The sequence below is a fragment of the Pollachius pollachius genome (assembly GCF_949987615.1).
Source record: "Pollachius pollachius genome assembly, chromosome: 17".
NCBI classification, from domain to species: Eukaryota; Metazoa; Chordata; class Actinopteri; order Gadiformes; family Gadidae; genus Pollachius; species Pollachius pollachius.
The window spans coordinates 7,216,500-7,242,805 of NC_136950.1; the positions used below are offsets into that span (position 1 = coordinate 7,216,500).

At 48.7% G+C, this 26,306-nt stretch overlaps 1 protein-coding gene across 1 annotated transcript in view; it reads left to right on the forward strand.

The window, feature by feature from the left end:
* gpr158a (G protein-coupled receptor 158a) overlaps positions 1 to 25,578 on the forward strand; it is a gene marked incomplete at both ends in the record, with an annotated part of 47,524 nt that extends 21,946 nt beyond the window's left edge. Inside the window, 9 exons of the mRNA XM_079754325.1 lie at positions 1,068 to 1,170; positions 4,580 to 4,827; positions 6,708 to 6,776; positions 16,851 to 16,960; positions 18,727 to 18,965; positions 20,319 to 20,457; positions 22,187 to 22,292; positions 22,700 to 22,846; positions 23,665 to 25,578. Coding sequence (XP_079610451.1) covers positions 1,068 to 1,170; positions 4,580 to 4,827; positions 6,708 to 6,776; positions 16,851 to 16,960; positions 18,727 to 18,965; positions 20,319 to 20,457; positions 22,187 to 22,292; positions 22,700 to 22,846; positions 23,665 to 25,578 — 3,075 coding nt within the window. The remainder of the gene's footprint in view (positions 1 to 1,067; positions 1,171 to 4,579; positions 4,828 to 6,707; positions 6,777 to 16,850; positions 16,961 to 18,726; positions 18,966 to 20,318; positions 20,458 to 22,186; positions 22,293 to 22,699; positions 22,847 to 23,664) is intronic.
* Between the last annotated feature and the right edge of the window lie 728 nt (positions 25,579 to 26,306).

Genomic DNA, 26,306 nt, shown 5'->3' on the forward strand with positions numbered 1-26,306 from the left:
TAAATGTCTTCTTCTCACAGAACAGCAGAGGAAAGCCCAGAAGTCAGACAATTAACAGTTCCTTTTTTTAAAGCACCAAATACGCTTGGTTCTTCATCTAGATATTAATTACCTCTGCTAATTGGGGCGAACGGCAGCTGAAACCGGGCCAAGTTGGACTCTTAGTGACCCGCTCTGCTATCTCAGTCCTCATCCGATGATAGAGCCCCTCTAATTCAATATCGACTGCATGCAGGTACAGAAAACCGAAAACTCAAATTCAATAATTTAACCTCATCCACCTTCAGACGGATAATTTAATGTCATCACTTACTTTTAATCAATTTCAGCAGTTTTGGCTGTTCATTTATTAAACATTGTTTTTTACCACCTCTTAATTGGTTATTCGTTTAGGGTTACATTCCTTTGTGCTGGATATGATAATCCTTGCTGAGGTCCTATCAATCTTAATTAGATCACATTGCCCTCTCCAAAATAGAATATCCTCTCTGAATTTCCTCTCTGAATGTTGAGTAGAGATCTTTGTGTATGTGTTGCAGGTGCATGCATTTGTATGCTTCTGGTCGGGTTAGGGTAATATCGTATGAATTTTGAAATGGGAAAATGTGATTACGAGAGCAATTGGCCTTCTGTATGTTAGCATGTCTTGTTCTCTAAATGTCTTACCAGTAGAGATGGGACTCAGCACGGGGCCTCAGGACACGATATTACAACCCTTAAAACAAATCAATTTGGTGTGATTATATCTTTTACCTAATGTGTATAATCTGGGGGTAGATGTTCTATAGGTCCACAATTGTTTTATATCTGAAAATGGCTTATTTGATGCAAATCAACCATAGGGGAATCCACAATAGCGACCTCTGTAGGAAGGTACCATTACAATGTTCCCACTTAGATTACATTGACGTTTCTGGGTTAATTTTTTTTCTGGTGTTTTCTTAAAAATAATAATTTTCTCCAATCCGATACTCGTATTTGGGAGGCAAAGAATCCCGATACTCACTTGAATCGATTGCTTCTCCCCCACCCCTACTAACCAAGGTGTGCTTTCCATGTGCTTTCAGTGCCTGCCCATCGGTGGTCATGGGTTCGTCCTGGACAAATACACCTGCCTCTGCCGGAGAGGCTTCTACCACCCCAACCGAGTGGCTGTCAATGGGTTCACAAGTAAGTCGATGCGCCCTCTTATATTTGGTGCTTGCAACTGAAACTGAAAGTAAAACTGAAATTGAAACTGAAATTGAAAAGAGGAATGGCAGTCATTTGTTTATGGCATAGAGAATATAGTTTTTGTTTATTATTTTTTTATTTCCTTTAACCCTCAAACGACCAACCATGCATTAGAACAAGACCAACAAACAGAATATGGAAACAAATAGCTGAACAAATGTGAGCTCTCAATGTACACATTGTCTAAATTTGCATCGTCCCATCATCTAAATGTTTGTATCTGTAAAAGGAAGGCACTCGTAGTGAACCAAGGTAAGAAGTGTCATAGAGTGTAGCCCACAGTCTGTCCTGTCGCAAAGGCCCCCAAAACTAACCACCACATCCTGCACTCTTCTGGGCAGAGGGAAGAGAGTCAGCCCCACTTTCCCTCCGCTGCAGAGCGCCTCTCTCACTGCACAAGTTAGCTCAGCTCTGCGTGGCCGCCAGTCAGCCGGAAGAGCAAACAGCCAATGAGACGGAGTTATAGGCTATGAGTCACTGCGACTGAGTCACTGCGACTGAGTGTTTTGGGAATATGGACGTTATTTGTTTGTTTCTTTCAAAGACCAAATCCCTCTAAATCTCAGAGACAAAGGGTGTTTTCCCCATAAAGCGTATTTTTAAAAACCAGCCTCCTTTATCTCTGCTGCCATGCGGGCCATCCTCCCGGCTTCACTTCCCTCCTCTGGGCTCCTCAGCCAATAGAAACCTTCCCCTTTCTCTCGTAACCATTCCCTTTGCTCCATTTATCTTCTAAAAAGAGGAGCCTGGTGCTTTGAGAGGGCACATGGGTTGCTTATTGAAGTACCACCGACTTTAATTCTCACACTTCCTCACATGACCTCCTGGGATCTTCTGAACCTCTGAGTCTAACACATTTAAACCAGCTGTCAATCACTTCAGCCCCCCCCCCCCCCCCCCCCCGCGCATCTCCACCACCACCACCACCACCACCACCACCACCATCACCACCACCACCACCACCACCACCATCACCACCACCACCTCCACCATCACCACCTCCACCACCACCACCTCCACCACCACCACCACCTCCACCATCACCACCTCCACCACCACCTCCACCACCACCTCCACCACCACCACCACCTCCACCATCACCACCTCCACCACCACCACCTCCACCACCACCACCACCTCCACCATCACCACCTCCACCATCACCACCTCCACCACCACCACCACCTCCACCATCACCACCTCCACCATCACCTCCACCACCACCACCACCATCACCACCACCACCACCTCCACCACCACCACCACCTCTACCATCACCACCTCCACCACCACCTCCACCACCACCACCACCTCCACCATCACCACCTCCACCACCACCACCTCCACCACCACCACCACCTCCACCATCACCACCTCCACATCACCACCTCCACCACCACCTCCACCACCACCATCACCACCATCACCACCTCCACCACCACCACCTCCACCACCACCACCACCTCCACCATCACCACCTCCACCACCACCACCACCTCCACCATCACCACCTCCACATCACCACCTCCACCACCACCTCCACCACCACCACCACCTCCACCATCACCACCTCCACCACCACCACCTCCACCACCACCACCACCTCCACCATCACCACCTCCACCACCACCACCTCCACCACCACCACCACCTCCACCATCACCACCTCCACCACCACCTCCACCACCACCACCACCTCCACCATCACCACCTCCACCACCACCACCTCCACCACCACCACCACCTCCACCATCACCACCTCCACCACCACCTCCACCACCACCACCACCTCCACCATCACCACCTCCACCACCACCACCTCCACCACCACCACCACCTCCACCATCACCACCTCCACCACCACCATCACCATCACCACCACCACCACCACCACCACCACCACCACCACCACCACCACCACCACGACCACCTCCACCACCACCACCTCCACCACCACCACGACCGCCTCCACCACCACCACCACCACCACCACGACTGCCTCCACCACCACCACCACCACCTCCACCACCACCTCCACCACCACGACCACCTCCACCACCACGACCACCACCACCACTATCATCCCACCACTACCAACTCTACCACCTCACCATCACCCCCACAATCATGACCACCCCCATCCCCACCCAACCTAGCATCACACCACCACCTTACCACCACCCCCACTAGCATCACCTCCCCCTCTTCAACACCACCACAATAGACCCTCTTCACCACCACCACCATAGACCCACTTCACCACCACCACCATAGACCCACTTCACCACCACCACCATAGACCCACTTCACCACCACCACCATAGACCCACTTCACCACCACCACCATAGACCCACTTCACCACCACCACAATAGACCCACTTCACCACCACCACAATAGACCCACTTCACCACCACCACCATAGACCCACTTCACCACCACCACCATAGACCCACTTCACCACCACCACCATAGACCCACTTCACCACCACCACAATAGACCCTCTTCACCACCACCACCATAGACCCACTTCACCATCACCACCATAGACCCACTTCACCACCACCACAATAGACCCTCTTCACCACCACCACAATAGACCCTCTTCACCACCACCACAATAGACCCTCTTCACCACCACCACCATAGACCCACTTCACCATCACCACCATAGACCCACTTCACCACCACCACAATAGACCCACTTCACCACCACCACCATAGACCCACTTCACCATCACCACCATAGACCCACTTCACCCTAACCACCACCCCCCTCTCAACCTCTACCACCACCACCATATTTTCCCTTAAATTAAGAAAGGTTAGAATATGCATATAGCGCTATCCTAGCATGTCCTTTGTTTAGCAATACATTGCAGCGCAGTATGTTTCTTTGTGCTTTAGCTTCATGGGCTAAGCTATATCCACCGCTCATCCATATGAGGCTGATCCTCCGACTGCACGCCGGCCAGGAGACCAGGGGGGTGGATGTTGACTGCTCATGTTCACACATTAAGATCTGTCTCTTAATAGCTGACAGGACACTGGTCGCGCCGAGGGAAGGACGCAAGTAACCTTCTTCTTCGGAAAAATGTATTTCATCATATTAACAATCCACCATGGCAACAATCCCATCATTTGGATACTTTCAAAATCGATAAACTCTGGCTTGTTTCTCCAAGGTCACCCGACCTTTATGGTCAAAGATACTCAAATGGAGCTACAAGAAAAGACCTAAGGAAGCTGAAAAATGGCCAATGTCAGATGAAGGTTGAATGAAGGTCAGACAAACTCAAAGTCGACCCATCGAGCTGACGTCGTTCTTCTTCGTGTGCTTCCACAGGGGAGGCCGAGGCAGGGCGACCGTCCCAGAAGGAGGACAGCAGCCCCGGGGGAGACGAAGCCGGACCCTCGTCCTCCTCCAGCGCCTGCATGCCCTGCGCGGAGGGCTGCGCGTACTGCCGGGACGACGCCCCCTGCCTGGCGCGTGACGACGGCCCGTTGCGCCTGGCCGTGCTGGCCTTCCAGTGCGTGAGCATGCTGCTGCTGTTCGCCAGCATGGTGCTGGTCTACCGCTTCCGCAGGAACAAGGTACAGCCTCCGCCACAGCGCCGCGGGAAATAGACACAGCCCGATGGCGTTAGCGCAATGGCGTTAGCCAACGCCGATTTAGTTTACTTTTTTACTCTTTAGTAACTGTAGGGTAGTGCGTGGAAATGGCATGATGACGTTTAGAACCTCTGCATTTCTATCCAATTAGACTAAATTGTATTGGACTATTCAGTCGCTTAGCTTATGCTGTTATCCAATCGTACTATTTGACCACCGTACCAGTCAGTTACCAGACCCCTTATTTATGATGGGTTGAATGCAGCGATCTCATTTTGTGTATCGTACTTATATTACTGTATGTTTTTTTTCTTCTTTATTAACAGGACCCAACAATTATGCCATGTAGTCATTAGGCCCTTTTATCCAAAGAGACCTCCAAATCCAACAAATACTATCGTACTATGAAATCCTTTAGAAGATACTTTTTCCAAAGTGAATTTACAGTAAATTACTAGTGACTATCTGCTGTGAGTCAAACAACCGACCCCAACACTATCCTGCCACTACCTGGAGTGCAGAAGAGTAGCTCTGAAAAATCAGAAACAGGGTTTATTTTGGTTCAAATAATAGTCAAGTGCTACTCCAAAGATAGTGCTTATACACGATAGAATTACAACTATTGACGCACAATGTTTTGTTTATCTTTTCCTTGCGACTATAGTGTCAAAGTACAGTTTGCGGCCCAATTTCATTGTATGCTTGTATTTATCGCTGAGTGTGGGGTATTTAAATATGAGTCATATTCTGACTCATAATTCATGCTCTCCCTTATGGCCATGATGTTCAGGCCATCGACGCACTCTGAATGAATTAAACAGTGACGATGTACGTGGGCAGTTTCAATAAAGCTTTGGAATAATTTGAAATGGCTGAGAAGATGCAGTTCTGCCTGGAACAAGAACTAAATATGTATTGGTACCAAGCCTGAATTAAATAAACCTTTATTTGTATGTCTTCGTAAAGAAACCTTAACCTGCCACAGTTAAAATATTTACATAAAATATTATGTAATGTATATTCATTACAGAAATTCAATAGATGATTTTTGAGTCACAACACTATTCTATATAGTGTACAGTTGAGTGAGAAAATATGTCCATTTTCTTCTGCACCAAAATGTGGTGTTCCCCCTCCTGCCAACAAAACAGATCAACATTCTCCCTCTGAGCCTGGAAGCCGGGCTCTCTCTCTCTCCCCCAGCTCCCTCCTTTATTCATCTCCTAAACCTATCTTCTAATGGACGGCTCCACTGCCCCTTTCTCTCTGAAAGCCCCTGCAGCGCTGCGTGAAACAGAGCGCAGATACGTAGTTAAATGTGTTCAGAATGGGTGCGCAGAATGCCTTTGAAAGGGTGAGCGCCCAGATAAAACGTCCCCCGGGCTAAATATTTCACTTCTGTTTCACTGGCAGGCTCTCCGCCGTTGTACTTTCCTTGCTGTATTACAGTGTGTGTCTGTTGGCTAAACACTTTACCCTGCCCCTAGCAACTATTAGGGAATAGCTCCTATTTTAGTGTTACGTTTTGGATTTATGGTTCGGGTGGAGGTCAGTCATGTGTACTACAGTACAGCTTCTCCATGGGCAATTATAATGTCATAGTTTATATTTTAAGCCTTTTGTTTGAGTGTGAAATGTGTGTATTGAGTTTTTCTGCTCTAAATGTGCTCTAAATGTCTCGTAGCGTCATCTCCACTGTTTTTTAAGTTTGATTCCAGGCTGAATGATGTTGTCCTGTGCCGTCTTTCTTCATATTTCACTCTATTGTATGCACTCAGGCTATGTGTGTTGAGACTTAAGGCATGTTTTTGCTGAACAGCCAATGAATGGCTCCGTTCTGATGCTTCCCTTCTATTGGACAGGGCATCCGTGCGTCGGGGCTGATTCTGCTGGAGACCATCCTATGCGGAGCGCTGCTGCTGTACTTTCCTGTAAGTACTTTGTGTGTGTGTGTTTGTGTGTGTGTGTATTTGTGTGTGTGTGTGTGTGTGTGTGTGTCTGTGTGTGTATGTGTGTGTGTGTGCATGTGTGTGTGTGTGTGTGTGCTACCAGCCATGACTCTGCTCACATGGGAGAGTGCTTTCATGTGTGCAGTAATACTCAAATGTTTGCTGATAATCTTCTCTATATTCTTCTTCCTAATTATATCCTTAATATCTCCCCTCGCTGGGGGGATGGCAGTCGGCTCGACCTTCAGATGACATTGGGCCGTTCTCCTTATCCATCCAACATCCATCCTTTACCATCAACTCTCCATCCCTCCTCAACCCTCCATCCATCAGTCCATCCCTCCATTCATCATCCCTCCATCCACCATCCATCAACCATTCATCAATCTATCCATCCATCCAGCCCTCCATCCTCCATCCATCCATCCCTCCATCCATCAACTCTCCAGCCATCCATCCATCCCTCCATTCGTCCATCCATCCATCCCTCCCTACATCCATCCATTCGTCCATCAATCCCTCCATTCGTCCATCCATCCCACCATTTGTCCATCCATCCATCCATCCATCCATCATCCATCCATCCATCCATCCATCCATCCATTCGTCCATCGGTCCCTCCATTCGTCCATCCATCCATCCATCCATCCATACATCCATCCATCCATCCATCCATCCATCCATCCCTCCCTCCCTCTATCCCTCCATCCATCCATCCATCCCTCCCTCCCTCTATCCCTCCATCCCTCCCTCCTAAAGTTTATTATGGACCTGGTGGGCGAACAACACTTTGTTTTGTCAGGCTTGTCAGACACGGACTCAGCAGACAAACAGGTTCACACCCCAACCCAAACGTCTCACACCCGCCTGGAGCTGTCGAGGTGTTGCTTTTTTTAGACCGGGGGCATTGGCTCAGATGGGGAATCTCAAAGACGTTGGGGGCGGGGGGGGATGATTGCTGGTTTGAATCCTCTGGTCCTCTTGGAATTGTGTCGAGAAGACAGTGCTGTTGACGTCTCAACAACAGGCATCCATTGTCCAACCACATCGCTGCTACGTCATGAACAGACCTGGTATCCTGTTTGGTTAGGTAATGCTTATATGATGAATATTATATTATGAGTAACAACATTAATAGTGAGACTAGCGACTAGCACAGAGCCCTCGACATAGCCATGATAGCTATAGATGAGGCTAACCCAGCGCTGGGGCTTCCACTGTATGGGTGTTCTGTGCTGCGGCTGATTCAATTCCAGCAGAGCCGACGCCGGGCTGCAGGCTTAGCAGATCATCACAGAGGGAATGTAATTAAAGGCAGTTGATGAAGTCCTGGCAAATCAATGCAATTAGTTGCAACAAGGTCCTGGGAACTAATACGCTCTGAAACAGGATCCGATGAGAAGTTCTAGCCAGGATGTTGGCTCGCGCTCCGAGAGCAACTTCCTGTTCAGCGGGTCTGTAATAGAGCTGGCTTGGATTCTGTTTGCTATGACTATTAAGCACATGGCATTAACCAATGTGACATGCAGTGGATTTCCTTTTAGATAGATGTCATTGGAGGACCAGGTTAAGGCATCTTTCTCTATGATGCCTACACGTAGACTAGATATATCGAACCAAGAACCTTTTGGCTGGAAGTCAAACACCACGACCCCGTCCCCCTTTTGATCGTGTGTGTTGGAAGCACCGACCCTGTGAGATACTACACATAGCCAGGGTTACCGGAGGCTCGGGTTACAGGAAGTGAGGGTCGACCGTTTCCTGGCGGTATTCAGTAAGAGGGAGCCGATTACAGGACAAGCGTGTTTCCCTGAGTATAAATACCCTGTGTTCCCCCGATGAGGACGCTAAAGGTCAGGTACGTGGAGGCTTCCAGACATGTCAACAAGGAGGTCCTCTTTGACCTTTCCCCTAACCTTGCCTTGTGATTAATGAACAGGACACGACTATAGACCAGCGAAAGATAACTATCGATCTGTCCCTTCCGGAAGCTTCCTGGGAGCGTTTAATGAGCGTTCCGTCGGCTTTCGCATCCGTTTGGGAAAACACTGCCCTGAAGATCAAGTGAACGATGTCCACTGCGGTTTGTCAGTGGCTCCGTCCGAACCGAAGGAAGCAAACGGGAACGATCACTCATACACGATGACGTTGTTCTCTGTGCATTGGTCTGACGTTGCCCCCTGTGGAGCGCATGTAACGGCAAGTGGATGGTTGATGGATCACTGATGGCTGAGCGATCCATTTTCAGTGGAGCCCTTGGGTTACGGTGAAGCAGGAGTCTGCCCCGGGTCAGAGCGGTCTTCAGACATGGGTTTGATTTGTACTTGGAGGTAACATGTTCTAAATGGGTCTTCTCAAAAAAGAAGTGTGTGTGTGTGTGTGTGTCTGTGTTTGTGTGTGTGCGTGTGTGTGTGTGTGTGTGTTCCCAATGGGATTGCCCCTTAGCCCACCCCCAGGTCATGTGATCTGGGCCAGGTGATGTCAGCTGATCAAAGGAGCCAGCAGGACGGCTGAGCCAACAAAGACCATCAACTAAGAGACTGTAACCGTAAACATATCTAACCATAACTTCATCATTTTTATTATATTTTATACCAACGATAAGCTTGCACAATATCAGCTTGCATTAGCGTCTGGGCTCACTGATATGCCATGCTATGGAGCTAGTAGTCAAAGCAAATCTATATATAGACTTCTTATTCTTCTTCTTTACGCTGAATAATTCCACTGTTCAGGACAGACACGTGTGCGCATACACACAAGGGCACACACATGCACTTCTAAATGTGTCACATGCAATGTGGCCCGAATAAAAATAGAACATTTTCTGTATATGTGTGTGTGTTTGTGTGCGCTTGTGTAAGGTAGACGGAAGTGTTCCAGCAAGCAAGCACAAAAGAAGAGACAAAATTACGTCTCAGGCGAAGATGGCTGTTTCTATTTCTGGCTGTGGAGAGGAAAGTGTGTGTGTGTCTCTGTCTGGCTGTGGATATGGTATTCTGTGGATGGTGGGATTGAGTATTTGTGTGTGTGTATGTGTGTGTGTGTGTGTATGTGCGTGTGTTCTGTCTCACAGAAGATGGGCTAGTACGTGAGTGCCTACCTGGCTATTTGTGTGTGTGTGTGTGTGCTTGCCTGACTGCTTGTGTGTTCTGTCTGGCTATAGAACAGCTATGTTTGTGTGTGCCTCTGTGTGTACGTTTGCACATACACACAAACCCACAAGACTAGAGTATCTTTTGCCAACAGATATATTATATATTTATATATATATATATGTATGTATATATATATATATATATATATATATATATATATATATATATATAAATATAGTTGCACTTATGAAAAGTTACTTAAGTTACGTAAGTCTGAACTGTTCTGTTCCACACTGTTCCAGTTCACTTCTCTAGCCTATTTTGCGCTCTCTTGTAGTTAGCATCTTAGCTCACCTCAGAGTACCCGTTAGAGGGCATCCACCCCAGTGAGGGCTCCTCTGCCTCCATGCTCCTCCTCAAGGCCCCGGGGCCTGCCTCCACTGGGGGCCCGGCCCTGGCTGCCATGCGAGTTAGCAGACGAGACGTCAGCACTCCCCAGGAGGCTAATTACAGAGCGGTTCGGCCAGGTGACGCCGCGCCCTGACCTGATGGGAGACGACACAGGCTGCCTGACGCCTCTCCTCCTCCTTCCCTCTCCTGTCCTCTGCTCCTGTCCTCCTCTCTTCTCTGCTATCATCTCCTCCCTCCTTACCTTGTTTCCTTCCTACTCCTCTCCTCCCTGACCTTCTCCGATCACCTTCACCTTCTCCTTCCCTCCTCGCTCGTATCCTCTCATCTCATCTTCTCTCTGTTTTAATGTTTTCCCTGCTCCTCTCTGCTCCTCTCCTCTTAACTCAACTCTCTTTCCTGCTGCTCTCTTTCCTCCTCCTCCTCCCCTCCCCCCCCCACCGCTCTCCTGTCTGATCCTCTCCTATTCGCTCCCATTTCCTCCTCTCCTCCCACCTCCTTTAATCCCTGCCTCCATCTTCCTCTCTTCCCGCCTGTCCACACCCTCCTCCGTCTGCCTCTACCCTGCTCATCTCCTCTCTCCTCCAGCCTCCCCTCCTCCCCTCCTCCCTCCCCCCGCCCTGTCTCCCTCTCTTCCCCGTACTGACACCTTCACACTAAACTAAGTAGTTCTGGGAGTTGCTGCATGTGTGTGGCGGAGCCTTGGCTCTGAGCTCGTCCAACCTCCGCTCGCCGTGCGGGGGGGGGGGAGTCACATGACCGGCCGACGCCCCCACAACACAACGCCGCGAGGAGAAGATCAGCTCCACTCCGTCCAGTTGGATGGACGGATGGACAGACAGAGGGAGACACACACAGACAGGTGGATAGATACAGAGATACAAAGAGAGAGCGATAGAGAGAGAGAGAGAGAGAGAGAGAGAAAGAGAGGTCTAATTCTGCATAAACGGACACTGAACTGTTTGTCGATGGATCGATAGATAGAAAATATACACCGAACGAAATATCAAATGCTAGAAAGAAAGAAATATCCCGACAGAAAGAACGATGGAAGGAAAGAAGAAAGACTAAAAGAAAGACAACGAGACAGAGGCAAGGAGAACATTGTTCCATGGAGATCCCTGCCGACCGGTGGACACGCTCCACAGCGCTCTGTCTCTCATGCAGCCGTGTCCTGGAGGATGACAGGTGAGACGGCGTCCCCGGTCTGGGCTGAGCCGGGGTGTAATTTACACCCGGCCCACCTCGGGGAGCGCTGACGGCTGGAGGAACCATTACCGCCCGCCAGCCGCCAGCCGCCAACCACCGTCCGCTCTCATATAAAAACACATTTGTTGCAATTACCACAGCTCCACCCCTCCCGCCTCCAACACCCACCTGACCCCCCCTGCCCACCCACAAATGGGACCTTGTGAATTCACAGAACAAAAGTCCTCCGGTTTGGAACGTCCACCTGGCTCCTGGGCTAATTAGCGCCGCTAGCTAACGTGCTAACTAGGCAGCGCAGCAGACCGTGCTGCATGGGGGCGGGGCCTGAAGACTTGATGAGCAGGAATATTGGAATCTGCGATTATGCAGTAGAGGCCAATACATGTAGTGGTGATGGTGGTCATGACGATGGTGAGGATGAGGATAATGATGAGGAGGAGGACCAGCCAAGGTGGATCAGGGGTGAAAACATGATTAGGAGTTCTGTTTTGACTCCCATATTTTTTCCTTTCTCTTCACAGACAAAGCGAACGATAGGAAAGATAACTTTTGTTCCATTGGGTTTTAGAAAAAGATTCTCTGAAAAACAGGGAACATAATTTCTACAACCAAAATACTGAGGTAACAAAGTAAAAATTGCATTTCATTTATTCTTTATTATATTTTAAGAGCCCTTAGCCCAAATTAACACACTCTGGCTGTGATGCCCCCTAACCCTTACATGTTCCTTAATAACATGTATCTCAACGCACTACATCACTTTAGATAAAAGCATGTGCTTCATCGCATCATCATCATGAATAATTGAATGTAAGATGAAATCTGATGAAATCTATTAGTGGGTAGTTGATGAGTTTAATTAAAGTACATCAGGTATAGTGAGGTCTTCGTTTGGGTGGAAGCTACGAGTCTTCAGGCCTGACTAATCGATTTCCGAGCATCTCTGACCTTGACAGGAAGAGGGCTTCCAACTGGCCAATCTATCCAAGAGGCATTCATCTTCTTTATTGATTGATCGTGCCACCCCATCACACACACACACACACATTCACAGACATACACACACACACACGCACTTAACCACACAGATTTACATGTTTATTACCTCCACCTTACAAAGTCAATTACAAGTGGGTTGCCGGTTCTGTGCCGGTCGTGCTCTAATTAAAACCCTCTCCACCGGCCATGTTTGCTGGCGTGTAATTTGGTTGTGCACGTGGCGTGTTCGCCTCGCCAACGGTAGCTAATTATCAGAAGCTCCCCTAACACAATGTGAACTGTGTGTGCGTCTCGCAGTTGTGTGCGCAGACGCATCGTTTGTGTGTGTGTGTGTGGACATGCCGCCAGAGAGAGCTGTTGACAGGCCGCCTGACACGCTGTTTCGGGAAGGACCTCCTTCTCATTCTGTGTAGGTCTTCGGTATCATCACCGGAGCTATTTAAGACAGGACTTGGCTGCGGTGAAATCCTACCCACAATCCCCCTTGCTCTGTCACTATTGGTTTGGGCCTCTCTCAGATTCATTGCTAGCGGCGCTGGGTATGTTTGTGTCTACGTGTGTCTGTGTCTGTGGTGTGTGTGTACGTCCAAACTTGCGTGTGTGTCCGTGTTTCTGCACACCCTTAACTGTGTGGAGTTGTGTTTCTCAGTGTCCACCTAAGTGAGACACTTAGTCCTTAGCCCTTAGTCACAAAAAGTCTCCAAGGGCTTCACAGGCTTGCATTTATAACACCCCACTCCCTTGATCCTCTTAAGGACAAGGGAAATCTCCTATAAATCCCAGATGGAAGAAACTTTGAGAAGGAACTCAGAAGATGGATCCTTCCTTCCAGGGACAGTTAGGAGGGCAAAGGTTGCCCTATTGACAGAGGAAATATGCTAGCAAAAAACAAAGCAGAAACAAGGGTAAGGTAAACAAGCGTTAAATTCAGAGTACATTCTTAATTCAGAGGGAAATGCTCTGTAAATGTCCTATGTATATATACATTGTTCATACTTTGACTGGCTTACTGTGAGAATTCCTCTACTCACAAATAAATATGAACACAAAAATTCAGTAACCATGAAATATATCAAAAAAGATTAATTGTAATTTTTACCCTTTATTATTTATTTTTACGTGGATTACCTGGATATGTTAATATGTATTTGTACTCAGGTAAAGCTTTAAAAAAATGACGCTTATATATGTACACCCTGGAACCACAGCCAGAACAACCACAGCTGGGGGTGTGCTGCGTCATCCCCATGCCCACGAGGAGGCTCTCTCACTGGGCTCGGGGACCCGCTGAACGGGGGTGGTGCGTGGAGCCAGCTGGTGGTGAACGAAACTGGAGGTGATGGCGAGAAGCATGATAGGTAATCAAAAGGGACGCAGGGTGTGCGTGGCGTGAGTCCTCATGACGCACCAGCAGTTTTCCCCGCGTCAGTCCCGATGCGTCTCATGTCGCTGACGTCATCGTTTCAAAACCTCTAAAATATATCGAGTACCATCAGAATATCCCCACGCATTCATTTGATGTGACGCGTGAGTCATCTGTTTTTGAGGTAAGGGTTAGGGGGCACCTTGCTCAAGGATGCCTCCAGGTAGCCAATGGACACTGGGCGTTTGAACCCAGAACCTTTCAGCTGGGAGTGGAACACGCTACAGTTTTAACAGATTAAAACGCAGCCCAGAACATCCCAACCGAACTGCCAGCCCCACCCGGCGCGTGACAGAGATCCAGATGCCGTTCCTCTATTTATCTAAAAGTGTCGTGAACCCTGCTGTCCCCTTGTGAGTTTACTCTTCTCTTTTTTCTGTTCATCCGTGTGCGATCGGTCCCGAAGGAACCTGAACGTGCGTCAGCAAGTTGCTTGGCGCCGGTTCGCTCTTTATCGAGTCCTCGGTCCCCCAGTGTGGTCTGGGAATTACAGGACAAGTAGATAACATATACACAGGGTTATTGTTGTTATGAAGGCCGTTTTACTTTCACTCTGCACAGGTTAAGTCGGTGAACACCACCTTGGAAAATGTTATGTAAATAGTAAAACTATGCTCACTCGGAAGGCTAGAAAAAAGGGTTTCTCCTCGGTTCTAAGTTTATTCTGCAGAAGTGCATAATAGAATTGTTATTATTTTGTAAACATGCCTTTGTGTAGATAAATTAAAAGAAATTCAAATTAAAAGACATTACTAACTGTACCTCACACCTCTCCCACTCAAATCAACGACTTAGTGCTAATTCAGAGGATTACAGTGTGCGCTTGCCGACCAGATGCTCAACAGAAGTGACTTTACTGTAAACCATTGTTTACAAAGTTGAAGCAAGGCCATAGCTCCTCCCTTGGGTCCTGGCCCCTCCCACAGGCCCCTGCCCCTCCCACTGGGCCTTGGCTTGTCCCACCGGGCTCTTGGAGTGCCCTAACTGACTGCAACCCAGCGTGCAAAAAACATTCACGCAACCCGCTTCAGTAGTACCGCCTAAGGGAACGAATTAATGCTTCAGCTAATCGGATTAACATTAACAATCCCACAGGGAAAATCGCTGCACATCTGCAACCAAAAGATAATTATGCTGCTCAGATGGGTTTTTGCCGCCTTTTATGTTTTTTGGAAGACAGTCAGTGTTTGCTTTGTGTGCGTGTGGCTGTCTGTGTGTGTGTTTGTGTGTCTGTGTGTGTGTGTCTTTGTGCGTTTGTGTATCTGCGCGTGTTCAGTTGGGCACCATTTCAGTGATTTGTTTCTTAGTGGCAAAAAAACACATGGCTGTCTGCCCTCCCCTTTGGGTCAACTCTCTCTGGGTGTTTTGTTTATTTTTAATGCACAAAAAAACGTTTTCTCTGGCAGTTAGAATACGAGAAACACAGAAACACATCCTCCGTCTCATAAAGGGTGCCGTGTTTGAACGCCAGCAGGGAATTAAAATGTTGTTCGTGTCCAATGCGCCTCCCCCACCTGATGACACGCAGCCTGTATCAGCGTTGCCGTGACGCTGGGAGCAGTCACAGCGTTAATTACTCTGCATGATGTGGAGGAATCTTCAGGTGCATTCTGGGCCGGAGACATTCATCTCCCCTGGAGGCGTGCCAGTTAATGAAAAACACCAGAAGCGTGTGTGTGTGTGTGTGTCTGTGTGTGTTCTCTTGCGCGCCCGGCTGTAACAGGGATATCTCAAATGTGCGGACGCCAGATGCGCTGTGATTGCGGGGGGACGTGTCAAAGCTGAGCGCCACCTCGCTTTATGCGTTTCCAAAACACTGCGTTGTGTTGTGCGTGTGTCTTGTCGCATCTTGTTCTGTGTTTTTTGTGTGTTTATCACACAGAATTATGGATCGCTTTAAAATGGCAGAATGGAATGAAAGGAAACAAAGATCCACACGCTATGACCTTGAAGGGATTTCAAGGTCAACACTTTTCATCTAATTGGCCAATTAGCTCAGCCAAAGGCTGGCTGACTAATTGGTCATTAAAAAGTGCCATTGATGAATACAAATAGATGACGTCCATCGTACACATGAACTAGAATGAACCAGTTCGGTGTTGTTTTGAAAGCGATCCAATAAGGACGGATGCAGCCACTTCCTGTGACTCGGTTCACCGTGTAGAGTATGGAGGTATGGGCGCGTGTGTGTTTCTGTGTTCCAGAGGTATGAGCGCGTGTGTGTTTCTGTGTTCCAGAGGTGTGAACGTGTGTGTCTCTGTGTTCCAGAGGTGTGAGCGTGCGTGTGTCTCTGTGTTCCAGAGGTGTGAGCGTGTGTGTGTCTCTGTGTTCCAGAGGTGTGAGCGTGTGTGTGTCTCTGTGTTCCAGAGGTGTGAGCGTGTGTGTGTCTCTGTGTTCCAGAGGTATGAGCGCTATGTGTCTCTGTGTTCCAGAGGTGTGAGCGTGTGTGTGTCTCTGTGTTCCAGAGGTGTGAGCGTGTGTGTGTCTCTGTGTTCCAGAGGTATGAGCGTGTGTGTGTCTCTGTGTTCCAGAGGTGTGAGCGTGTGTGTCTCTGTGTTCCAGAGGTGTGAGCGTGTGTGTCTCTGTGTTCCAGAGGTATGAGCGTGTGTGTGTCTCTGTGTTCCAGAGGTGTGAGCGTGTGTGTCTCTGTGTTCCAGAGGTGTGAGCGTGTGTGTGTCTCTGTGTTCCAGTGGTGTGAGCGTGTGTGTGTCTCTGTGTTCCAGTGGTGTGAGCGTGTGTGTGTCTCTGTTTTCCAGTGGTGTGAGCGTGTGTGTGTCTCTGTGTTCCAGAGGTGTGAGCGTGTGTGTGTCTCTCTGTTCCAGAGATGGGAGCGTGTGTGTGTTTCTGTGATCCAGAGGTGTGCGTGTGTGTGTCTCTGTGTTCCAGAGGTGTGAGCGTGTGTGTGTCTCTGTGCTCCAGGTCCTCATCCTGTACTTCCAGCCCAGCGTGTTCCGCTGCATCCTCCTTAGATGGGTTCGACTGCTGGGCTTCTCTACCGTCTACGGCACCCTCACCCTGAAGCTGTACCGGTAATACACCCTCACACACACACTCACCCTGAAGCTGTAACGGTAATACACCCTCACACACACACCAACACACACACACCCTCACCCTGAAGCTGTACCGGTAATACACCCTCACACACACACCCTCACCCTGAAGCTGTACCGGTAACACACACACACACACACACACACACACACACACACACACACACACACACACCCTCAAACTGTACCGGTAGTACATAATGACAGAAACACTCAAGCTGTACCGGTAATACACACACACACACCCTCAAGCTGTACCGGTAATACACACACACACACCCTCAAGCTGTACCGGTAATACCCTCACAGGGAGCAGGGCAGTAAATATCCAGGTACACAGCTGGACGGAGCCTCATGGAAGCAACAGCATGGTGCAGCACCACTGCTAAGATTATCAAAAGCTCACTTCTGGGGCTCTCCTCAATGAATGAACACCAGCTCACACTATGTGAGCGTAACATGTTTCCATAAACTGTCGGGTCAGGTTAATGATCCGTTTTAACATTAATGATCAGGCAAAATGACATTGCACCTTATACATTCTCCCAGTGGGACTGTGGAGGCCGGTTGAAGAGCCTTTGAAACCTTTGAAAGTATGCTGCCCGAACATAATCGTATACTCAATGCTAGCATACCAATGAGATGCAATGGGCAGTCAATCCAAACAACATTAACTGAGAGAGAGAGAGAGAGAGAGAGAGAGAGAGAGAGAGAGAGAGAGAGAGAGAGAAAGAGAGAGGCCCCAGGGGCCAGGAGAGAGATTTTAATGTGAATTGACAGCCTTGTTTGTTTTGTGGGGGTACGGGCGGTATTCCGGTTGGTAGAACAGGACAGTGGATCGTGGTTCAAGTTGGAGGGATGTGTTTCGATTCGACAGAAGTCCATTAACCTTTACTAGGTCCCAGTAAATCATCCAGTGTACAATAGTAGCAATACGTGTGCAAACCTTACAACATACATGGCGACAACTGCACACTAGGTGTACACGATACATTGATGATGTATTATTAACTACAATATATATATACAGTATACAGCCAAACCCAGGGCGTTTTGGCTGTGAGTCAAACAACCAGCTTATCTGGCGGACAGTTTGCTGACCGACCATCTGCCAGGTGGTCCCGTCCCACCAGATGACGTCCCTGGTTAACGAGAGGGCGGGGCGACCCAGCCCAGCCCAGGTTCATGTGCACAGTTCACGTGCACGGTTGACGATCCCATTAGATAATGGCCGCTCGTTGGGCAGGAACACAGAGGAGTGGCTCACACCAGCAGGTGTGGAGGCGGCGGGCTTAACGAGGTGCTGACCCCCCCGTTTGGCTGAACCGAGGTCGTCGCTCAAAGCCTTGTTCTGCTCTGATGAAATAGCAGCCGGTGTCGTCGTAGGAAAGGGGCTTTCTGGGTGTAGTTTTGAACGATTTGCTGTTAGATTTACATGGAGGTTACCCAGGGTCTGAAATCCACTTCTGTGCATGTCATTAACAGAGCTAGTCAGCTTAATTAGTAGTTTAACTGGTAGGAATCCAAGGTTTATTGGTATGTTTATGATGTGTAAAACACCCTTAAAAAAAAAGCAACAAAATGTTACACCACCATATTCAGTTGGTTAACTGAATTAAGTCAATTGTATACTCATGGTCAAGCTGTTCAAGCTGTTTTACTGCAGTCACAGGAACCAACTGGACAGAGGTCAGAACTGTCACTCACTCAATCACTGTTTCCCCCTCCTCCTCCGCCCGTAGGGTCCTGAAGGTGTTCCTGTCGCGCACGGCGCAGCGCGTCCCGTACATGACCAGCTGGCGGGTGCTGCGTCTGCTGGGCGTCATCATGCTGGTGGTCTGCTGGTTCCTGGTGGCCTGGACCTCCGCCGTGTGCCAGCACCCGGACCCCCGGGGGGCCCTCATCCACGTGGGCTACACCCCCGACCGGCTGCAGTTCAGCATGTGTCTGATGGACCGCTGGGACTACATGATGGCCGTCGGTGGGTGTCCTGCTTTTAATGTGAGACAGCGGCTCAGGAGGTACAGCGGGTTGGCTGGGAACCGGAAGGTTGCTAGTTCGATCCCCGGCTCCTCCTAGCGGAGTGTCCAGGTGTCAGTGAGCAAGACGCTCACTGCCCCTGATGAGTTGGGTATCGCCTTGCATGGTTGACTCGGCCGTTGGTGTGTGATTGTGTGCATGAACTGTTTGGATAGAAGCGTCTGCTAATTTAAATATTATCTTTCATTTATTTTGAATTTTCGAGGCCGCATGACGGTTCTATACGAAGCAAGCAGAAAATACCACAAAGTACCTTCGCTCCCTGTGTGCTTCACTCAATTAAATCCTTACGATTCTATTATTTTTACGGGTCGTGCTACAAATATGAACTGAAATCCGCGCTCTGTGCGCAGGCTTTACAATCATGACTGGACTCTTATTTTGTAACACAATGTGCAGGTTAAGGCAAGGTGAGGCAACATAAGGTAGGGCTGGGCGATTAATCGAATATCGATATCGATTTCGATTTAAAGGTCCCATGGCATGCTACTTTATGGATGCTTTAATATAGATATTAGTAGTCCCCAAACACAGTATTTGAAGACGTTCAGCCGTGGTGCAGAACTACAGCCACTACAAGCCAGTCGCAAATTGAGCTTTCCCCAAATGCGCCGTTTCGGTGTCTGCAGCTTTAATGCAAATGAGGAGGAGAGAGGCGGGTTAAGGAGGAGGGTGGGGGTGTGGCCCTGAGAAGCTTGCAGCCACGGTCCCATGCGCTCTGTTTACAGTGGATGTATCGCAATGGCGAGGGGCACACAGCCTTTAGCCGTATTCTGTAAATATTATAGAACACACGGGAGTCCTGGAGCTCTATATCTAAATAATATCATATAATACATAGTTATCTATATCATATAATATATATTATCACGGCCAAAAGCTGTGTGAGCCTCCAGACGATACTATGAATCTCAAACGACCGCGTCGGGTTCTCCGACGTCTCTGGTTCTTCCACGTCCACATCAATCTGAAGTAGACTGAACCATAACATGGAGGAGAAAGGGAATGTTGCCCGCGATTGTTGACCGTGGTTGAGAGACATGCTGAAAAAATACATCATGTTTTCAAACTCAAAAATAATCGTTTGAATAATTGTGATTTCAATATTGACCAAAATAATCGTGATTAGGATTTTTTCCATAATCGAGCAGCCCTAACATAAATATATATATCTGAAATTTATGTGATCAAAAATGAAATATGAATATAAATGTGTTTATAAAAATGTACGAAGAAAACATGCATGTGGTTAAAACACACATAACTATAAGCGCCTGTATGTGTGTGTCCCCAGCTGAGTTCCTGTTCCTGCTGTGGTCGGTGTACCTGTGTTTTGCCGTGCGCACCGTCCCGTCGGCGTTCCACGAGCCACGCTACATGGCCTGCGCCGTCCACAATGAGCTCGTCCTGTCGGCCATCTTCTACATCGTCAGGTAGGCCCCAAGCTCCTCCCCCTGGAAGCTCCCAGCAACACCCAGACGGCTAGCAGGTGGGAGAAGCATCGCAGGTTATTTCAGTCCTCTATTGTAGAGATAAGATGACAAATATAGATTGTATATAATTATATTGATACACATTTTGATAATTCGACTTAATCAGTAATCAGTAATCAATAAGTAATATACCAAATAAATAATGTCTAATGTCAGCAAGCAAGCTTACTGCTTGATTAATCCTAATATTTGTTTTTTTTCTGATCAATTAAATTCAGATCTAATTAATTCAGTTAAAATAAAATTAATCCTACATTGCATGTCAATTTTAAACATCCCTTTGGTCTATGGTTACTTTTGATGGGCATTTGACCTTTATTATGACATTTAAAGACATATTGATCAATTGATAAATGAATCAATAGATTAATAAAGGTCAATTGCAGCACAATACATACAGTACAGGGTCCCTAATAAAAGTCCTATGACTTTGTTGTAAAATACGACTAGATGTACTTTATTAATCCCATACGGGAAATGTTGGTACCTAAATTAAACAAGTAAAACACCCCCCCCCCCCAAAAAAAAAGACTATCTACACAATTTCACTATAGGTAGTAGCAAAGGTGAAATGCTAATTGAAAAATAAACATTGCTGACAACATGCGTTGCTGTGGACCAATAGCGGTGCAGCGTGGCAGTCGGAGAGAGATCTGCTGGCGTGGAACATTAAACCGTCTGGCAGGGAGGTAAAGCCAATCAACAGCGGCGGAATCCAATGTGCTGGCTGAGACAGGAGCACACAGATCCACTTAAGCTCAAAATAAATGCAGTGTGTCTCCTCCTCCCAGCTTCGCCTAGCTCTGTCTCTCTCGGTCTCTGGGAATGCTCCAGACAAGACCGAAGCAAACGAAAGCTGATATGTGTTCTCATGCTAACCGATCTAGAAGGCTGGGCTATGGAGTCACAACAAGTGCTTGCATTTATTTTCCACTAATTTTAAAAAGTTCATTAATCAGTAATCAGTAATTTATTCATAAATGTTTGGTTCTGTGTTTGCAACAGGGAGACAGAGCCAAAGCTGTTATTATGGTTCTTAAACAGAGTTGATTCATGCTATTGGGTTATGAGGTTCATAGTGTGGCAGGTACTCTGTGAATTGGTTTCTTAATGAATCATTGCGTAGTGAAAGGTTGCGCTGCAGGAGGCTGTGACACAGAACCCATGTGACCCACATCCTGTTCCAGGTGGATTTAGGTTCTTGTGTTTCAAAAATTGTGTTTTATTGTATTTTCCGTCTCTCTATCTCTTAATTCATATATCTCCTTGTCTTTCTCTCTCTTGCTCTCCCCCTCTTTTCCCTTCTCTCCCGTCGTCTCTCGCTCCCTCTCCTGCCTTATGCCTTTCTGTCCACTCGCCCCTGTGTGTGTCTCTCTCGCTGTCTCTCCACTCTCTCCCTCCATTCTCTCCTTATGTCTTTCTCTCCACTCGCCCCTGTGTGTGTGTGTGTGTCTCTCTCTCTCTCTCTCACTCTTTCTCTACACTCTCTCTCTCTCTCTCTCTCTCTCTCTCTCTCTCTCTACACTCTCTCTCTCTACACTCTCTCTCTCTCTACTCTCTCTCTCTCTCTACACTCTCTCTCTCTCTCTCTTTCTCTACACTCTCTCTCTCTCTCTCTCTCTCTACTCTCTCTCTCTCTACTCACCCCCTATGTCTCACTCCCCTCCAGGTTCACACTGGCCTCAGAGCTCCACCCAGACTGGATGCTGCTGCTGTTCTTCACCCACACCCACCTCACCGTCACAGTCACGCTAGGCCTGCTGCTGGTCCCCAAGGTACTTCTCCTCCACCAACACCCCCACACAGAGTACCAGCTCACCCTTCACTCACCTGCTCTTCTAAGGCCAGCCTTACTTCATCAAATGTGGCCACACCTTCGCACAGACAACTCAACTTTTTTGCTCTGAAAATACTGCACATGATATATGTTTTAGATATTCTATTTATTTAATTTAATAACCAGACAGGCCCCACATTCAGAAAGTTGTCCTGCTATTGACTGTTTGGTAATTTAGTAGACACTTTTATCCAAAGCAACTAACAGAGATTTATTTTAGATCCATTCCATTCAGGGAGAGTGAGGGGGTAGCTTGCTCCAGGCTGCCTACAGGCAGACCGCAAGCTTTACAGTGTGAACCCAGAAACCCTTCAGCCTCTCATCCATCACGTCCCCTCCTCTCAGTTCCTGTTCACCGTGAGCCACCTGAGGGACGACATCGCCTCTGAGGCCTACGAGGACGAGATGGACATGGGTCGCTCCGGGTCCTACCTCAACAGCAGCATCACGTCGGCCTGGAGCGAGCACAGCCTGGACCCCGAGGACATACGGGTAAGCATCGCCAACCCCTCACCCCCCTCATTCCTGACCTCCCCTCGTACCCCCTGATCCTTTACCCATGTCTTGTCGACTACCCTTTCCGATGTATAACCCTTTGGTGATAACCTTACTACACGGCTGTCAGGCCCACAATGCACTCTTTTCGATTGCAGACGCCGGACGAACCGGTCCATCTCAGTGCTATTATTGGCTGTGGTGGTGGTGGTGGTGGTGGAGGTGGTGGTGGTGGTGGTGGGGGCGTAAGGTCTTGCGACAGGCATTGGGAAAAGCGTACCAACGTGAGCAGACGTGTCTGTTTGTCTGTTCAGCGCTGAACAAGTCTCTCTCTACCCTCAGAAAGTTTTGCCGAGGCTATGCCCGAGGCTTCTTTCACTTTGTTTACCAGAAGGACTGATTAGATGAGTCCATAATCTGCTCACTCTTACGAGCAGGCGAGGGAAGCTAAAAAGAAGATAAATGAAGTAGCAGAGCTATGAGGCTGTTTCAGACCTAATGTGAACGTTAACCCACACTCACGTTTCCTTATTTTGACGCTGTTCCAGAACCGTCTTGTCCGTCCTTTGGCTTTCAATATACCGCCCATGCCCCATCATCGAGTCACTCTTGCAGTCATACACATGCTGCATGTCTCTGTGCAATCAATTTGGGCTTTTTTTGTATCAATGTGTATTTTTTATAAACATACATTTCAAACACCTCAAAGTAGATTCATCTATCCTAAATTGATCAATGACCACACTGTTTCTGCTTACTATCCTCTATCCCATCCCCTGCTATTTCTCCCCCTCCCCCCCAAAAAAAAAATCAAGGAGGAGCTGAAGAAGCTGTACTCTCAGCTGGAGATCTACAAGCGGAAGAAGATGCTGGCCAACAACCCTCACCTGCAGAAGAAGCGGAGCTCCAAGAAGGGTCTGGGCCGCTCCCTGATGCGGCGCATCACAGAGATCCCTGAGTCGGTGCACCGGCAGTGCAGCCGCGACGACAAGGATTTGGGGGAGCATGGCAGCAATCGCAACAGCATCTGCCAGCTGAGGAAGAACCCCTTCGACCCGGCTCTCCAGCCGGGCAAGACCACCCAAGTCAAGGAGGAGCCCCTGAAGAACAAGGTCTTCTCCCTGAAGAAGTCCCACAGCAGCTATGACCACGTTCGGGACCCCGGCGAGGACTCCAACGGCTCCGCCATGGATAAGATGGAGGTCTCCGAGGCCGAAGGCTCGCTCCTGGACACCCTCATGGGCAAGAAGCTGGTCCGGAAGAATTCCGACGAGAAAGTGGACGCCGCCAGTGAATCCACCGAGTCGGTTCCTTTGGTGTGCAAGTCGGCCAGCGCCCATAACCTCACGGCGGACAAGAAACCACTCCACCCGAGGACGTCCATGCTGCAGAAGTCTCTAAGTGTCATCGCGAGTGCCAAGGAGAAGACGATGGGCTTGGCGGGGAAGAGTGTGGAGGACAGCAGCAAGAGGAGCCAGCCGAAGAGCAAAGACACAAAGACGTCGACCGTCGACCCGGAGGACGAGTGCCAGCCCAAGATGATCAACAGCCAATCGGTGGAGTACAAGCAGACGGCGGCCAAAGGCGGCATCATGAAGCAGCAGGTGAGCGGCAGCCAGCCGTCCATCTGCTCCGACCCGGCCAAGAGCAAGGAGCTCTATGACCTGTCCGAGGTGTGTCCCTGGGAGGTGGAGGACCTCCCGACCCCGTCTGAGAACAAGGTGCAGAAGCACGTGTCCATTGCGCCGAAGGAGACCACAACGCACCACGGCGCAGGAACCAAAGCGGTGAAGCCCCAGCAGCAGCAGCAGAAGCAGCAGAAGGCTCCGGACCTGTCCCCGTCCAACCCAAGGAACTCTAAAGAAATCCCCAGAAATATTGTGGAACGAGCCGATGTATGTCCATGGGAAGAAGGGGGTGCAGGTGAGGTTGGCCATTCGGAAGAATCAAAACCCTCTGGTCAGACTAGAAAGCCTGGACAGCCTGCCCGGAGCCCTCAACCTCAAACCTCTCGGGTGGATGTTTGCCCCTGGGACGCTGAGGAAGCTCAAGTCCCAGACGATTCGGCGCACTCGCAGGACACATCAAAACAGAGGAAGTCCACAATGCAAGCCGATGGGGGCAAGGGTAAAAGTGGCCATTTGGACCCCACCAAAACTGCCAGCTCTCTGCAGACCTCGGTAGCAAGAGCTGATGTTTGTCCCTGGGATTCGACGGCAAGAGCAGACGTGTGTCCCTGGGAATCTGACGCCGCTCCCTCCGAGTCGATGAATACCGAGAGGCCGGCGAGGTCGCCAACGGCTCCCATGGTGACAGAATCCCCTTTAAGTAAGAAGGTCCCAGCGGCGTCTTCAAGAACGGCAGAGACAGACAGGGCGAGGGAGAGGTCGAAATACCCAGACGACGAGAGAATCCGAACGAAAGCCAAGGAAAAAGGCAAATCCTCTTTGGAGAAACACGCGAGCAAGCCGAAGGTGGTTGAGGTTTGTCCATGGGAGGCTGAGGTGCAGCAATCACAAGCAGTGGAGAAACTGAGAAGCGTCAACATTGGCGCGGCAACGGTGAAACCGGCTGAAGTCTGCCCATGGGATTTTGATGAGGCGGCCGGTCAGAAAGACTTGAGCGATCCAACGGCGAGGAAGACCAGCCCGAAGCCCAGAGGGAAGGTGTCAGGCAGCCCAAAGAAGGCAGATGTTTGTCCTTGGGACTTTGAGGACAGCACAGCGTGACCTTCAAACCGAAATGGACGATTGAACATGTAGTTCTTGTGTGTCTTTTTACTTTATTTTTTTTACTTCTGAATCCCAAAATATTAATTTTTACAATTAGTAGGATGACTTGGAAGAAAAAGATTATGAAACTCCACAAGTTGCCTTCCTTTCTGTGGTTTTGGATTGAAGTTGTTGTCTATTTTGAGAGAAAAAAGGGTCAATATAAAAGAAAAATATAACAATAAGCATTCCAGTTTATAGTATCGATGGAGGTGGTTCGTAGTCTATACTTATGCAACTTTCCATCCATCAAATTTTTATCTGACAGTCAATGCCCAAAAACATTTCTATACTGTCAACTGTTTCTTTCTTTTTTTACATTTCCAAGACCATCCAAGCTTGGTTTGGGACATGACACGAGAACACGAGAAAGGAAAGTGAAAGTGGAATTGTTTTCCATGTATAACCAGAAGCGACAGCAAAATACTGCTAATATGCGGGTTGGGGTGGGGGGAGGGAAACTCCAAAGCGCCAAAGAAAAGAGGTAAAGAGGAAAGGGCGTTGTGTCCACCCAGAGGGACCCTGGTCGGGGAGTCGATGGTGTATCCAGCAGTGCGCACTGTTTTGTAGAGGAAGCGGCCTATAGCACTTTAGCAACACCTGCTAAACGGTATTGAGTGTAGGCGGGGGATAGCATCACCTAGCAGTTAGATCATCCTGATTGCTCTCTGTTGCATCCTTAGCAT